A 15,156-nucleotide genomic window follows, 5' to 3' on the forward strand; every position below is an offset into this window, starting at 1 on the left:
CTTGCAGTTTTTGGAAACGGCATTGCCCCTGTTTCGCCGCTCACATCAGCAATTCATCCCTAATCCACCACCATTTCCGCCCCCAATATGAATATGAGAGATATGAGGCAGGTAGCTGTCAGACAGAAGAAAAAGTATGGGGGCCTCTCTGGGTCCTGAAGGGAGCACACAACGACATACCCATCCTGCCAAATCAAGTTGCCGTCATCATTGCCCAAGCACAGTTTGAGATCAAGGTACATGTTGTGGAGGTCTCCGAAGAACTCGCTGTCGTCGCATGAGCCATCGAGGCGGCCATAGATCTCGCCGCTCTCACCCACGGTGTAAGTGTCTGTTCTGCTGTCAGCCGAGGAAGTGAGGAAGAAAACGATCAGCGTTTTTCTTTTTGGGGGGGGGGGGGGGGCACTTACAGCAGTGTTTGACAAAGCCGCCCTGCAAATCTTGGCGAGGAGAAAGCTCGTTGACGGCAAGGGCACCTGAGTTCGGGCTCAAGGTAGGGAGACTGGCTGCCGCAGCGAGGGCGGCCGCGGTAAGGAGGGTGAACAGGTTGGTCATAGTCGTGATGGTGTTGAAGACTGAAGAGGCCGATTTCCTCACAGCTGGCCGTTTTCCAGTTGATGGGATAGACAGTTTAGTCGCAGTGAAAGAAAGAGTTGAGGAAAGTCGGTCGGTTGGCAAATCGTGACTTGTTACCAGGAGGCAGGCAAGAGCAGCTAGCTGCCTTGGAGGTTCAAGCAGGAGCGAGGCTGTTGCGCTCCTGCCACTTGAGTCTCCCCAAGCTGAGGTGGCTGCTCTAGAAGCCCTTCGCGGTCTTCTTAACGTAAGGCGGAGGAAACCCTTAGCCATGGTATCTCTCAAGAGGCACTACTGGAAACATCTGATATACCCGATTTCATCCATCCACGTAACCATATCTTAGCTTCTACAAGCTACTAGGCAGCTCCAGTACGCAAGACGGTGCGTATGGTTACTAGTCTTTACATGACGAAGCACTGCGAGACCGCTACCATAGCAACCCACGGCAAGGAGGCGCAGACGCCACGCCCTTGTATAGCACCACCCCCTTGGCAGCAGTTGGCGGAGGACTCCCTTCTTCCCAGCCTTGTCTTGCTATCTCAACAAGTATATCTCATCCCGCAGACCGTAGTCAGTTAGAGAGGCCGTAAGGGAGGGGCACGAGGTCCCCCGATGTACAGTACCGTTCACACAGGGAATCATCTCGTACATGCTAGGTGCTTGTGCCTTAGTCTAACCCTCCTGACGTCGAGGATGCGTTGACCGTGACAAAGAAAGTAAACACGCCAGCACGGAGTATACAGGCTTGACACAAACCAGGAGCCTGAAGCACTGGAGAAGTACTTGGAGCAACTACAACACATTCGGCCCCAGAGCAGAGCAGTGCATACACATATAGCATTTCATAGCGGCATACAGTTACTTGCTGGCATCGGGCATCATCCAATGCCCTCTATCCACCACCCTTCATCATCCTTTGCGTCTCATGCTTCTTCAAAGACTATATGAAACCCGGACCCTGTACCAAAACCCATCACGCGGCCGACATATTCGCCCTCCCACCTCTCCCGGAGATATCCCAGACCAGAACATCAAAACATGTTACGCGGAGGTTTAACCGACATAGGAGTAGCAAGACTCTAAAGCAGACCCTCAGCATTAACAATACCGCACAGATCTCACTTTGTTTTCCCCCAAAGTCTCTTTCATTGAAGTTGACCAGGGAAAGAAAGACAAAGAGAAAAGCATGCAAGGGGCCCTTTGATCATCACCTGGGGCGATGCGGAAGAATGGAACCTAAGGGACGAACCTGTTGCATGTGCTGCTGACGCCCATGAAATTGCGAACCCATCTGATTGTGCTGCTGTTGGTTCCTCCCGACAATATAATCCTTATTGTCGATCGTCACACTCTTGGTCATATGGTTGACTTTGTAGACGCCGACGAGGCGCGCGGCAAGCTCAAACATGTTGTTGCGCAGGGAGATGACGATGAACTGGGCGTTCTTGGTGCGCTCCTTGATGTAATTCGCCACGATGGAGACCTGTAAGGAAGCTATGTCAATACTGGGGCAAAACCGGAGAGGGGAGGAGCGGATTGAGGAGAGAGAATGCCGACTTACATTTCTGAAATCCAATGCTGCGTCGATCTCGTCCATGACGTACAGCGGCGTCGGCTTGTAATGGTGCAACGCAAAGACCAGCGCCAGCGAGCTCAGCGTCTTCTCGCCACCGGACAGGTTACTGATGTTCTTCCAGGACTTCTTGGGCGGCATGACGCTGAATAGAATGCCCTCGCTGAACGGGTCGAGCGAATCCACCAGCTCCAGCTCGGCGTTGCCGCCCATAGTGATCATCTGATACATCTCCTTGAGCCGCAGCGAGATGGTGCTGAAGCCTTCCATAAAGCCTTCCAGGCGCAACCTCCGGAGATCGTCGCACCGCTTCTTGGCCGCATCACGCTGCGCGACGGCGCTTGCAAGATCCGATGACCGGGCGGCGTGCTCTTCCACGCGACGGCGGTACTCGGCAAGCACGCCCAGGTCGACGTTGACATTTTGTGTCTTCTCCTCGAGCGCGGCAATCTCGCCCAGGAGGTTCTTCTTGTTCATGTCCGCAAGCTCGTCCTTACTGTACCGTGGGAGTTCTAAAGGTGCAGATCGGCGATGGTCGTGGGTGAACTGCGTCATGGTGACGTCCTCGGCCTCAGCCTCTGCTTGTAATTGGGAGTCGGCATCACCCATCTCGACGTCCTCATCTTCGTCCTGAGCAGCTTGGGGAGCCGCCGCAGGAGGTGCGGAGCTGCCCGCGCTCTCTAGATCAGCGATGTTTTGGAGTGTCAATTTCGACAGCTTCTCCTCCCAATGGTACCGTTTCCTCTGGTTGTCCGCAAGGACCTTTTGGTTCTCCTCGAGCTTATTCCGCATCTCAATCTCAGCTGCGCGGGTTTCGTTGAGCTCGGCCGTCTTCTCGTCAAGTTCCGATTTCACCTCGGCCAGCTCCTCCTTCTTAGCTGTCAGGGCCTTCTTCGCCTCTTCGACTCTGGTCTTGAAGTCTCCAGCTTTATCTCCTTGGTTTTGGATCTCATCCTCGAGCTTCTCGGATTCATGGATGGCTGCTTCGAGCTCCTTGGAAGCCTTTGCGTGGTCTTTGGCGAGCTTCACCTTTTGCTTCTCCGCCTTCGCCTTACGGACCTCGGCGTTGGACATTTCCTCGTTCTGCGAGGAAATCTCCTCCTTGAGCGCATCCACCTTGGCCCTCTGGGTGCGGAGCTTCTCGCCGCCAACTTCCATGATCTTGTCCTGGAGCGTCTTGATCTCGTCCTCCACACTTGACGTCTCGCCGTGGAGTTTCTCGATCTCCCTGTTGAGCTTAGCAATCTCCTTCTCGAGCGTAACAACGCGGCTGTCGTCGGTCTTGGAAGGCTGATGCTCGCGGCTAAGTTCCTTGACTCTGCGGTGGGCATCGGCGAGATTTCTCTGCGAGCTCTCCACCTCCAGATTAATCTTTTGCATCCTGGTGTCAAGCTCCGGGATCTGCTCTTTGAGAGACCGAATGCGAGCCTCGAGTTCTCGCTGGCGCTCCTGAAACTCCTGGAACGTTTGCTCCAATGAATCCCGGTCCGCTTCCAGCTTGGAGACCTGCTCCTTGGTGGTATCGGCTACGAGCTTGGAGGACATGAGTCCCTTCTTGACCGTGGTACCGCCACCCGACATGGTACCCGACTTGTCAATCAGCTCACCGGCAAGGGTAACGACGCGCCACCTCTTAGCACCGTAGGCGATGCGGTTCGCCTGCGCTAAGTCCTTGGCCACTAGCGTGTCCTGGAGAGCATGGTAAAAGGCTGGCCGGAACTTGTCATCTTTGGGCTTGACAAGATCGAAAAGACGCGGGGCATTCTCGGGGGTCTGGATAGGGGATAGGTCACGGACTCTGAGCTTGTCGAGGCAGATGAAGTTGCCGCGGCCGAGGTTGGTCTTCCTCAAGTATTCAATGCACTGCTGGCCAGCCTCGACGGTGTCCGTGACAAAGTTGTCAAGCTGACCACAAGCTGTCGAGATGGCAACGTCGTACATCTGATCGATGGTACCCAGGTTGCCAAGGCGGCCATGGAACCCTTCGATACGGCCCGATTCCTTCATGCGCATCAAGGCCGTGAGGACGTTGCCCTGCGTTTGGGTAGCGGAAAGGCTCGACCTCGCCTCGTCCGCTTTCTGCCGGGCATTCGATAGCTTCGCGCGGAGCTTCGGCTCTTCCTCTGAGAGCTTCTCCAATTCGGCGACGGCTCTCCTGCCCTCCTTCTGCAGGGCAGCCTTGTCAGCCTGGCACTGCTTGAGCTCTTCCGCCTTTGCCGCCTGACTCTCTTCGATGGCAGCAATCTTGGCCCGTAGCTCATGGAGAGCGACCGTGCCGGCGTTGGCCTTCTCTCGCAGAATGGCCATCTCACTCTCGGCAACAGCAATGGCGGATTGCTTCTGATTGATCTTCTCCTTCCATGGCTCGAGAGACTTTTGCTTCGCAGCAATCTGATCAGAAAGATGCTGTGTCTTGCCCTTCAGGCTGTCGCGGATGTTGGCCAGCTCCACTTCTTCCTCCTTGACTTGCTGTTCAAGTTCGGCAATCTCTTGAGTACGAGTCTCGATTTCGTGGGTGCACTGTTCAATAGTCTGTTCTGCCTCGAAAGCGGAGCCCTCGGCGTTGGCGATGGTCTTCTCCAGCTTCTTCCGCTTGTCTGCAAGAAATTTGCGCTTCTCATCGAATTTGACGCGCTCCTGGTCGAACTTGGTCATCTCCTTGATCAAGGCCTGCGCCTCCTTCTCTTGAGCCTCATACTCCTTGCTTCCTTTCGAGTAGGCCTTTTCGAGCTGCTTGATGACCTGCTCACTGCCGTGGTGCTTTTCGAGCTCGGCATCGAGCTGCGCTTGCATCTGACCGATAGCCTCCTCCGTGACAGCGATATTGTCATCGCATTCGCTGATGTAGAGCTGGTACAGGGCTGACTGCTTCATGGCAAGCTCGTTTTCGTCGCGAACAAAAGCCAGCGCCTTCTCCTTCTTGTCCTCGAGGCTGTTCTTCTCTTTCTCCACATGCTGCACGCGCCCACTCTTTTCCAGACAGATCTCGTTCAGCGTCTCAACCTCGGCGGCCGCCTCTTCGATTGGGGTCTTGTACTTGGAGGTGCCGATGATATCCTCCAGATACTCGAGTAGGCCATCCTCGTGTTCATTGGCGGCCTTTGGCTTCATCTGAGCAATAGACTCGACCTCGCCCTGCAGAATCAAGAACCGTTTGTGGTCCAAATCAATACCGCGGTCACGCAACAAGGTCGTTACCGTCGTGAAGTTGGACGACTTGTCATTGATGTAGTATTGGCTTGAGTTGTTCTTAAATGCTTTGCGTGAGATGACCAGATCCGAATCCGGGATGACCTCGTGGCCGCCACCGGGCAGGTCCATGACCTCCCGGAAGTGCACGGCGACTTCGCAGTAGTCCAAGTTCGGATATTGGGCCGAATTGTGGATCAGCGCAGAGATCTTGCCCTGTCTCATCTTGCTGGCTCGGAAACCAAAGACGAAGAGCAAGGAGTCGATGACGTTGGACTTGCCGGAACCATTTGGACCAACGACCGAAGAGAAGGACGCGTGGAAAGGTCCAACCTCCTGCCGGCCAGCGTAACTCTTGAAATTAGTGAGTATAAGGTAAGTGATGACAAGGCGCGGCTTCGGTCCAGTATCCTCGACTTTTGGCATGGCCATGGTGCGCGATTTAAGCATGATGTCCATGGGCTTCTCGAGGATGGTCTCCATGGCATTTACGGGCTTGGTTGCGGCTGCCAGGACCGTCTCATCTTCTTGCCGGCGCTGCTCATTGACAGTGGCGGTTGTAATGTCGGCAAACGGAACACTATGAAGCTCCGCGGTGCCTGGCGACGACAGAGGCTGCTTCACCTGCGGCGGCTCTAGTTCGGGAGTCGCCGACTTGCTGGCCCTTGGTGCGACACTCTTTCGCCCGCCCCGGGCAGGCTTCTTGACTGGTGTAACCTCGTTGTCCGGTGCTGCCGTCGTCTCGGCGGTTGCTGTCTGATCGGGATCCAGCACCTCGCTGGGCTCGACAATGGAAGGGGGAGCAGAGGGAGCAGCGGCGCTCCTCTTAGCCGGCCGTCCACGGCGCTTGGGAGGCGGTGCGTCTTCTTCCTCCGCGGCTGCTGTCGTTGATGTCGTCCCGGTTGTAGCTGTCTGATCAGCTTCGAGCACTTCGCTTGACTCGGCGACGGAAGAAGGAGCAGCGGCGCTCTTCTTAGGTGGGCGTCCACGGCGCTTAGGGGGCGGTGCCGGGGTTGGTGTCGGCGTCATTTCAGCCATTGTCCTCCGCCTGCTCTGGGTCGCGCGTCGTGGCGTGGGAGCTGGGGCAGGTGTAAATTCATCTTCACTATCCTCCGCAACCTGGGGCGCGTCTGAACCCCCCTCGTCTGAAGATTCGACAATTGTTTGGCGCCGAGCTGCAGCCCGCCGCGACGGTCTTGCCGACATGGCGAAATAAGATCTCTAGAAAAAAGCGCAACGAGAGCAATATGACTCGTCGATGCGCTACAAAAAGCAAATCACAAGATGAAGCAAGGAGCCAGCATGGGTTCTCCGGTTGTGGTGGCTCATGCACGTCAGGCGCGGAAAAGGGACGCTGGTCGCCGGGAGCCCCGCCGTGTTGATTCAGAAACAGTCAGTTTGTAAACAATCAGCCACAGGTCAAGCCACCATGCCCCTCACCATCCGCCTCAGTGCACTACCCCAACACAGCACGTGGCTTGGCCAGTCCTCGGTAGTCGCATGACTTGCATCACTACGGATAACTACTCCGTAGCCGCATTGATTTGCATCAAGCGGGCTTTCCATTACTGCCATGGCACATATTATGGATCTGCTTCCACCTTGAACCTTCAGCTGCCCGAGACATCCTACCGCTTCAGAAATCCTAGTTGCGCTTGGCATCTACACCCGGCAAAATGCTGGACTTCTCACAATTTAGTGCTGCATTCCCGACGGACGGCCCCAATCCTTACGACCAGAATGGTGTGCGTGAGATCGAGACCTTCCGCAAGACGTTCGACGGCGTCTTGTTTATCGACCGTGTCCTAAAAGCGCTGAGCATCGGTGAAAGTGGGTAACAACTCTTCCTACGATGTGATAGCGGGAACTAACCCATTTCCAGCCCGCAAAGCGTATCCCCCCAGAGGCGACAGTGGCCTGAGGGCCCTGCACCAGCAGATCTGTGAGAGCAAGGTGTCACAGCACGCCAAGCTCTCGGTCTTCTACTACCTACTTCTCGACTTCGACGAGCTACGGGGCGCGCGATCCCAATTGGCCGAGGCGCTGGCCGAGGCGTCGGGCCTGCCACAGAACTACCAGATCCTGATGCGGGGCCTGTGGCACATGGACCGGAAGGAGTTCAAGTTTGCGCTCGAGCACCTGGCGCACCCTTCCCTGCCCTCCGAGTTTGCCGACGACATCATCACCGTGCTGGTCCGCCACGCCAAAGCAGATGACTACAGCCTCCCCTTGGCCTACTACCACACGGTGCAGCCCGTCCTGCAGACGGCCGAAGCCCTGGAGCTCCTCTTTGGTGCCCTCGCCCGCACAAGTGTGACTGAGGCGCTGTACCTCTCGCGCTCCTGGCCCGACCACACCCGGCAACAGCTGTTTGGGAAGCTGGTCTCGTCTGTGCTGGAACATCCCGAGGCAGTTGGCGCGCGTGGCAAGGAGCTCGTCAGCCTGCCGTTGACGGGGGCGGAGGAGAAGTGGTTCCAGGAGTACATGGCTAGTGGAGAAGGCAAGAAATCCAAGAACGCGAAAGCTGTGGTGCAGATGAGGCAGGTGGTCACGGGGAGGCATCGGGGACCGGTTCCGGCCGGCGGGTTGAGTAGTCAGGGGTCTGCTGTGCGGGCAGGTCGGTGATGTTCGGTAAAACGTGGGCTTACGGTTAGTGACGGCTTGTGACGGTCTGGACAGCACTTTTGTTCGCTTTTTCATGACGAGGTGCAATGGCATAGCGACGGCGTTCCGGTTTGTCTTGATACCACGGTGATGGCGTGGACTACCAGGAGTTCTCCTGCTGAAGCATGGAGCAATCGAATGGGGATACTCAGATCACCCGCAACTGATGTGCCTTCTAGGACAGTTAATGGTAGGCTCCTCTCATGTCGCTAAGTTGAGGACTGGATATCATCTGAGACGCTGTTCCAATGCTTAGGCGGTGAAGAGAATAGCCGATGACGTACTTCTACACGGTCTTCCCATCTTAGAAGCCTTCCTTACATCGAGACAAGCCCTATTTTGCTGCATGAACATCCAGATCCTGCCATCATACCCCTTATGTCTCATATCACATGAAAACCTGGACACTTTAGGCGACTACATCCTCCCTCGTCAGCCACTCCAGCCACAGAGAATATTAAATAGCTGGCGTTGCCAGTCCACCGGCTACAAACGCGACCCCGAGGGGGTTAAGAACTGATCCCAGTAAAGGATCCTTCTATGCTACTCTGATCGCTAGACCACCCAGCCGGGATATCATATAACTGTACAGCATCATCGTCTCCATCATGTATTGTACATCGTTAGCTACATCCTGCCGCCGAGCCCATCGCTCACCGCCACTCTAACCCTCAATACAGGAAGCATACAGTCGCTTGGAGACGCAATCTGTCTCGGCGCCAATCCGACGACAGTTTTGAGGGTTCCTCCATCTTTCGAGCCTTTTCCCTTCTCCACCGTAGCAGAACCCAGTGACCCACCGGCTCTTACCCTTAGTTTGCCTGTCCGCCCTCATGATTCTTCCCTCACCCACCCTCCGCCGGCCCAGCCGGCTCCGCAGCTCCAGCCTTCTCATACTGCCCCCTCAGCGCATCTACCTCTCTCTGCAACGCAGTCAGATCAGCGAGAATATCCACCGTCGCTGACGCCGCCGTCGCCGTCCCCCCGCTGTCCAAAAACCCGTTGCCGGCCACAGCCGCGGCATTCTGCATGGATCCCGTCTCCGGCGCCGCTACACCAGCAGCAGCGCCGCCCTCCAGACTCGCCCGACTGCTTCCCCTATGTCTGGGGGGCGGAGGCGGCGTGGGCCCCTCCTTTCCGCGACTTGACCTCCTAGATAGACCGGCATCCGAGGAAGGCATGCTAACACTGACGGGCCGCTTCGCGCGGATAGAGGCATTCCGGGCAGGGGGGGGTGGCGGAGGCAAGGTCTTCACTGCTCCTTGTGGATGGTCCACAGCCTCTGCTCGAGCCTCCCTGACGCTGATGCTACTGCTGGACGGATCGCTCATCAGAGGAGGAGCTGGACTTATTGAAGGAGGGCTTGGTATGGTTAAAGGTTCATGCGCAAGGCATGGGTCCAGCGAGGTCGGCGGCACCAAAAACGAACTTGAAGCGCGTGATTGATGACTCGGCCGGCGCGGCGGAGGGGGTGGCGCCGGGGCGTGAATGTTAGCACGCACGCTAGAGGAGCGGGACCTTGTCGAGTCGAGTGAGGACCGTCCTAACGAGGTGTCTCTGTCATCCTGCTGCGATCCTGGACTAGAAGTAATCCTGCTCTCTGAGCGACCGTGCGGTTGCCGCCTTGGGGGAGGGGTTGGCCTCTTCGGCGCTTGCTGCTGCGATGTTGCAGAAGGAGCGCTGGGGGTGGCATTCGACGCGTTTGGCGGTGTCGGTGGCCTTGGAGGCATAATAATGTTAAGTCCAGACGCTGTCTCCGGTTCGGGTACCTTGCCTGCGGCTTCGCGGTCGAATACACTCTCGGCGTCCTCCTCTGCTGGCGACCTATGCGGAGCTGGCGGCAGCGGCTTGTTAACGTCTGATGGAGTAGCCGGGCGCTGTCTTGACGGGGAGGTGCCGGGGACGCTAGCCGCCCTCTGTGCCGGATTTGACAGGGGCTGCTTGGACCCGCCTTCGCCTCCTTGCCCGGGATTGATCAGTTTCCCGTGCCGCGAGCTGGGCGGCGGCGGCTTTTTCTTGAGCGTGAATGGAGCGGGTCGTGACACTGGCGGATTGCTGTTGATTAGCCTGCGGTGTTCGTCCTCCGCTTCTTGTTCAGAAGTCTCCCGAGATGTCCTGGGCGTGTCTTGCACAGCCTGTAACGTCTCGGTTATGGATTGCCGAGAGGCGGAAGAGGTGTCGGGCGTACTTCCGCCATCGCCGCTCGGCGACGGCGGATGCCTAGCATGTTGAGTATATGGCGCCGATGAGCCTGAAGCGTCAATCTGTCCTGTCAACAACAGCCGTCCGAATGCACCAACGTCCAACGTTGCCTTTGGTCCCCTTGCCACGTCAGGGTGCGGTGTCTTCTCTGTGACGCCGTAGTCTAAATCTCGCAGGGTCTTTTGAAACGGATTCGGCGCCGGCCGGGTTGACGGCGTCGGCTGATGCTCGTCTCCTCTATCCGAAGCATCGGTCGAGCCGCTTGATGAGGCATAGGTGAACGGGTCAACTTGTTCGTCGATATCGTCGCTGCTATCGCTCTCGCTATCATCTTGATCGGCCAGCGGAGAACGATCAGGTAAACCGGAAGAATCGGGCGACGACGGTGGAGGCGATTGCACGCGAACTTTCTTGACGACCTTCGGCTTTTGGAAGTCTACGGCGGGCGGCGGTTCGTTCGGGTGCGCAAGTGCTTGTAGCTGCTTTCGAAACCTATCGGCTGGCGGCAGAGCTGGCGTTGTTTCAAAGGTCGGACTGCCGACTCTGTCAAATGGTGGCACGCCGGGTGGGCCGGCGGTCGCGGAAGGAACCGAAGCTTTGCGACGAAAGGGATTGTTGGAGCTGAAAGACGGCGGTTGAGCCATTGTTGCAGCCGCTATGAGGAACGAAGAGAGATCAGACGGATTATTGGGATCACAAGGCGTTGCGCTTGTACCACAGGGTACTAGGCCTTAGACGAGCCAGGACCTCAAGCCCCCCTAGGCAGTGCCGTCGGGCGTGTGCGGCAACCCGGCCCCGCATTCGACCCGACTACCCGGAAGAACAGGGACGTGGGTTCTCTGAATGGACGTTGCGTCTGCAGGCAATTGCTAACAAATCGGAATACTTATGCTTTGTACGGGCGGGGCTTTGAACGCTAGCCAAGTTTGTTGCCTGTTGCATGCAGCCTGGAGGTGGTAGCTGATGGGACTCGGCCCCCTGAGCAACGGGTCTGTCTAGAACCTACGTAGGTCGAGTTCCGGTTCGCGGGGTGTTGTTGACGGCATTAGGCGGTGGGTTATGGCAGAACTAGATGCGCTCCACCGTCCGAGCTTCCGAACTGGCCTGGCCCACCTTCGAAGCTTCTGCCAGTTGTGCGCAATGCGCATCCGCATCCATGATCCGTCATAGGTGATAGACCCCACACCAATGGAGAACCCCGAGCCCGACGATCGGGTCTACCTCACCACCAACTGAACCCGGAACTCAACTTGCGTCAAATGACTCCGATGATCAGAGAACCAACAAGGGCCTGAGCTGCTCATAGCGTACAGTAGTTATTAGCACCTGATCACTTGGCCACGCTACAAGGGCATCTCCCACCACAAAGGCTTCGTGCCATTCATGACACACACTGCCACAAGCAGGCAACCTTTTACACGTCTGAGCAATAGAACGGAATGCTGCCTATATACATACATCGATGGCAATTTGGATAACAGCCACCACGGCGACCATGTCCATTCCAGTGAATTTAGACCAATATTTCGCCAAGTTTTCTAATCAGTCAAAAACACAGAGTGCAGGAATAACGTTCTATGTGGTACCGTGAGATGACTCTGTTTTGGGGGGTAAGTGTAAACAAGGGGCGCGAGAATTTCGCGTCTCGGTGCTTCGGCTACCCACTCTCAAAACAACGATACGACCGGTGGATGGAGATACGCGTTAAAGCATGATGAGAGCGCTGAAAATTCATCTGGTATAATTACAAGAACCCCACAAACCCTCGAGCCACTCCTTTCGAGTCCGCCGTCCGCGAAATCCCAACGCCAACAGGTTTCCGAGCCTCCCTTGCACGCCATGCCTCGCCGAATCTGTCGCTGCTCGCGAAGCCGCTGACGATTTGTCTGTGTAAACGGTGTCCATGAATGTGCGACGCCAATTCCGCATCATATGTTCCACGCGGGCTCCCGCATGCCTTCTCCAGCGAATCACTCTTCTGGAAAGGCATTGCGTGGCAAGTCCATGCAAAATGGTCATTGTTGCCCAACCCGTTCCTTTCGAACGTAGTAGTGCCCAACGCTATCCCCAAAATAATCCCTGAATATCGCCTGAACGCCGAACTAGACCAAAGCAAACCATCATACTTGAGCAAGAGGGAGACGTCACGATGAAACGAGAAGCCGAGGGCATCATGCCGATGCCGCTTCAGCCTTCTCGGCCTTCTTGGGTGTCTTCTCCTTCTTGGGAGCAGCAGCCTTCTTTGGAGCAGCCTTCTTGGGCGCGGCAGGTTTGGCGGCGGTCTTCGCCACTCGGCCAGACTTGGTCTTGGTCAAGACCGTGGGCTTGTCGACAACAGCAGGTGCGGCCGGAGCCTGTGTGGATTCAGTTAGCTACCGAATGACAGGAGCAGGCATTAAGGTATTCACCTTCTTGGGCGCAGCAGCCTTCTTCGCCTTCTTCTGCACATCGGCCTTCTTGGGCGCGGCCTCCTTCTTACCGGCTGTCTCCTTCTTCGGAGCGGCCTTCTTCGCCGCCGGTTTCTTAGCAGCCGGCTTCTTTTCCTTCGCCTCCTTCTTGGGCGCGGCCTCCTTCTTCGCTGCCGTCTCCTTCTTTGGCGCAGCCTTCTTCGGAGCAGCAGGCGTCGCGGCCTTCTTGGCAAGCTTGGTGCCGCCGGAGGGACCTATCGGCACTTAACACCAGGTACACCGTGATCAAAGGCAGATGACTCACCCTTGGGTTGCTCGAAGATACCCTTTTCAACACCGGCCTTCAACGCCCGGTTGAAGAGGTTGTCGAACATCTTCTCGCCAACATTGCCGAGGTTGTTGTTGGCGCGCACATATTTCTTGAGCGATTGGCGGCTGGCGACGGCGTTAGCAATAGTGTTTGTTTGTTGCGACATGAAGGCGGGGTTATGGTGCCCGCGACCGCGTGTGAACGGATGCTGCGACGTTGGGTTCCAATGCGACAAATGTGGAAATGTCCTTACCTGGAACCATTGCGGTCTTTGAGCTACGATTGAGAAGAAAAAAAAGGTCAGTGAAATTGAGCTTCTACATGGGCGGGCCATATAAAGTGACGTGGCGAGGCATGAGACGATGCATGACAAAATCATGCGAATGGCCTCATGCGCATCGGGCGCCAACACCAAATGCGCCGGAACAAAAGGAACGGGTTTGAATACCGAAATGATAGCATCGGTAATCATATCCTACAAGCCATTAGCATCACATAACTTCCTCCAAATCCCGGCGTCGTCATTGCGCACCTGGTAGGGAGGATGGGTGGCCGTCTTGGTAGTCGCGGCGGCAGCACCCTCGCTCTTCGCTTCGGTCTTCTTGGGAGGCATGGTGATCTTCGTGGAGTAGATACGCTAATACGCTTGGATCGCAATGGCAGTGCAATGTCTTTCAAGAAAGATACAGGTGGGAATGACGCGATCGGATTGTAGGAGACGGAGAAACTGGGAGCAGGAGGGGGTGGGAGGGCGGTCGCGCTCGGGGGCATGCCCTCATGTTTATATGTGGGAGCGGGGGGTCTTGCTCAAACGCGAGTGATTGTGCTGATTGCGACCCCCGGCCGGAACACAAGACAACGGGAAGGGAGCTCCAGGCCATTTTTGGGGGATGCCCGACTTCCCGCACTTTCCCTTTTCTGTCGCCAAATGCTCTACTGAATGCTATTGTGGGACGGACAAGGGTAGCTTGGGCCAAACGCGTCGAACTCCCATGCCAAGACCGGGCACAAAACTGCCCTGACGTGTTTACACAGCCAAAATCCAGCTTCCGGAATCCCCAGCTCAATCCTCTTTATTATTTTGATCTTGTCATCTAATTATTAGGAGTCTATAGCTCTGTACCACAGTATTCCAAGATAGGCTGGCAACTCCTCTATACGTGATGCGTAGGGTCCAAGTCTGCAGCCAACCGTCCTGCTACACTACCATGGTAAGTCCAAGCTTAGTTGGCCCGTCAAAGAAGCTCAACAGAGCCAGCCGCTTTGCGGGTCTGACATTACTAGTAGTTATCTTGTAGTTCGGACTACAACAGCATACGAGACGGACAACATCTCTAACTGTACGGCACAGGACGGGGTGATGAAGATGACGTTCATTGGACTGCCTTGTTGAACGAGTCAGGGGATTCAACCACGCGGGCAGTGGAGCCTCACGTGCAGCATTCCTTGAAAAGGTGAGCGAGGAAAGAGGTCACGGCAGGGAGTCGATGGTTCCAGGTTCTTATTATGTAGACTTTGCATGTCAGTTGTGGAGCCGCGAAATCCTTTTCTGATTTACGGCGGAGGTAGGTGATCATAGAGTGATACTTCAAATAGCTGAGTAGCCGGCTTGCCGTCATTCTAGAGACCGTATCAAGGAAAACCAAACCACGTCCCATGCAACGCAATTTTGGCGTATATGATAGTGGAGGTGCTCAAGAGTTCCAGATTTCAATGGAGCCCGAATAATGCAATGGCGCCGCATAGCTACTAAGTACACTAACTCGATGTCTGTGTCTTCGCTTGAGACGATCGACGGGGAGCAAGGAAACCAACCATAGTGATCCGAAACACAAAGACCATTAATAAGCTAAGATTAGACAATCCGTCAAGGACTAGAATCGAGCAAAACAATAGGCAGTTGGAGGGGTCACGATTTGAGGAGGGAGCAGAGTATCACATACCTCAACTAGTGCTCCCTCGACCGACGGGAGTTCGAGGAGGCTGTGAGTCAGTTCAAAAGATTTCTCAAGAAAGATATTCGAAGTTTCAAGTCAGCCGGCACATAAACGGAGCCCAGAGTCAACCATAATAGTATCGCCGATCAAAGTACTCTAGCAGCATACCGTTCACCGCGACGTAACTTAAAACCTTACAAGCAGCCAAGAATCAGACTTTTGTCCGATATTAACTCCCATTGACACCAGGTTATTTAGGTAGGTTGGCTAGGTACCTAGTGCCATCTTACATGTACC

At 55.7% G+C, this 15,156-nt stretch overlaps 4 protein-coding genes across 4 annotated transcripts; 1 reads left to right on the forward strand and 3 right to left on the reverse strand.

Moving 5' to 3' along the window:
* Positions 1 to 1,362: 1,362 nt before the first annotated feature.
* On the reverse strand, positions 1,363 to 6,691 carry B0T15DRAFT_533323 (RecF/RecN/SMC N terminal domain-containing protein). The gene is made up of 2 exons (XM_062869362.1): positions 2,138 to 6,691; positions 1,363 to 2,059 (listed from the first exon to the last, which is right to left on the reverse strand). Exons 1-2 carry the CDS (start codon positions 6,542 to 6,544, stop codon positions 1,784 to 1,786), a joined length of 4,683 nt encoding a protein of 1,560 aa, XP_062721542.1. The 5' UTR covers positions 6,545 to 6,691; the 3' UTR covers positions 1,363 to 1,783.
* A 161-nt stretch (positions 6,692 to 6,852) lies between these two features.
* Positions 6,853 to 8,310, forward strand: B0T15DRAFT_575042 (nuclear pore complex assembly-domain-containing protein). The gene is made up of 2 exons (XM_062870978.1): positions 6,853 to 7,168; positions 7,221 to 8,310. The coding sequence occupies exons 1-2, from the start codon at positions 7,015 to 7,017 to the stop codon at positions 7,961 to 7,963; spliced, it is 897 nt and encodes a 298-aa protein (XP_062721543.1). The 5' UTR covers positions 6,853 to 7,014; the 3' UTR covers positions 7,964 to 8,310.
* Positions 8,311 to 8,684: 374 nt separating this feature from the next.
* B0T15DRAFT_208977 (uncharacterized protein) lies at positions 8,685 to 10,931 on the reverse strand. The gene has a single exon (XM_062862647.1). It carries the CDS (start codon positions 10,846 to 10,848, stop codon positions 8,848 to 8,850), a length of 2,001 nt encoding a protein of 666 aa, XP_062721544.1. The 5' UTR covers positions 10,849 to 10,931; the 3' UTR covers positions 8,685 to 8,847.
* A 1,353-nt stretch (positions 10,932 to 12,284) lies between these two features.
* Positions 12,285 to 13,775, reverse strand: B0T15DRAFT_209011 (uncharacterized protein). Its single transcript, XM_062862648.1, has 6 exons — positions 13,455 to 13,775; positions 13,371 to 13,397; positions 13,176 to 13,198; positions 12,917 to 13,047; positions 12,613 to 12,866; positions 12,285 to 12,558 (listed from the first exon to the last, which is right to left on the reverse strand). Exons 1-6 carry the CDS (start codon positions 13,533 to 13,535, stop codon positions 12,376 to 12,378), a joined length of 699 nt encoding a protein of 232 aa, XP_062721545.1. The 5' UTR covers positions 13,536 to 13,775; the 3' UTR covers positions 12,285 to 12,375.
* Between the last annotated feature and the right edge of the window lie 1,381 nt (positions 13,776 to 15,156).

The sequence above is a fragment of the Chaetomium strumarium genome (genome assembly GCF_033439665.1).
Source record: "Chaetomium strumarium strain CBS 333.67 chromosome Unknown B0T15scaffold_4, whole genome shotgun sequence".
NCBI classification, from domain to species: domain Eukaryota; kingdom Fungi; phylum Ascomycota; class Sordariomycetes; order Sordariales; family Chaetomiaceae; genus Chaetomium; species Chaetomium strumarium.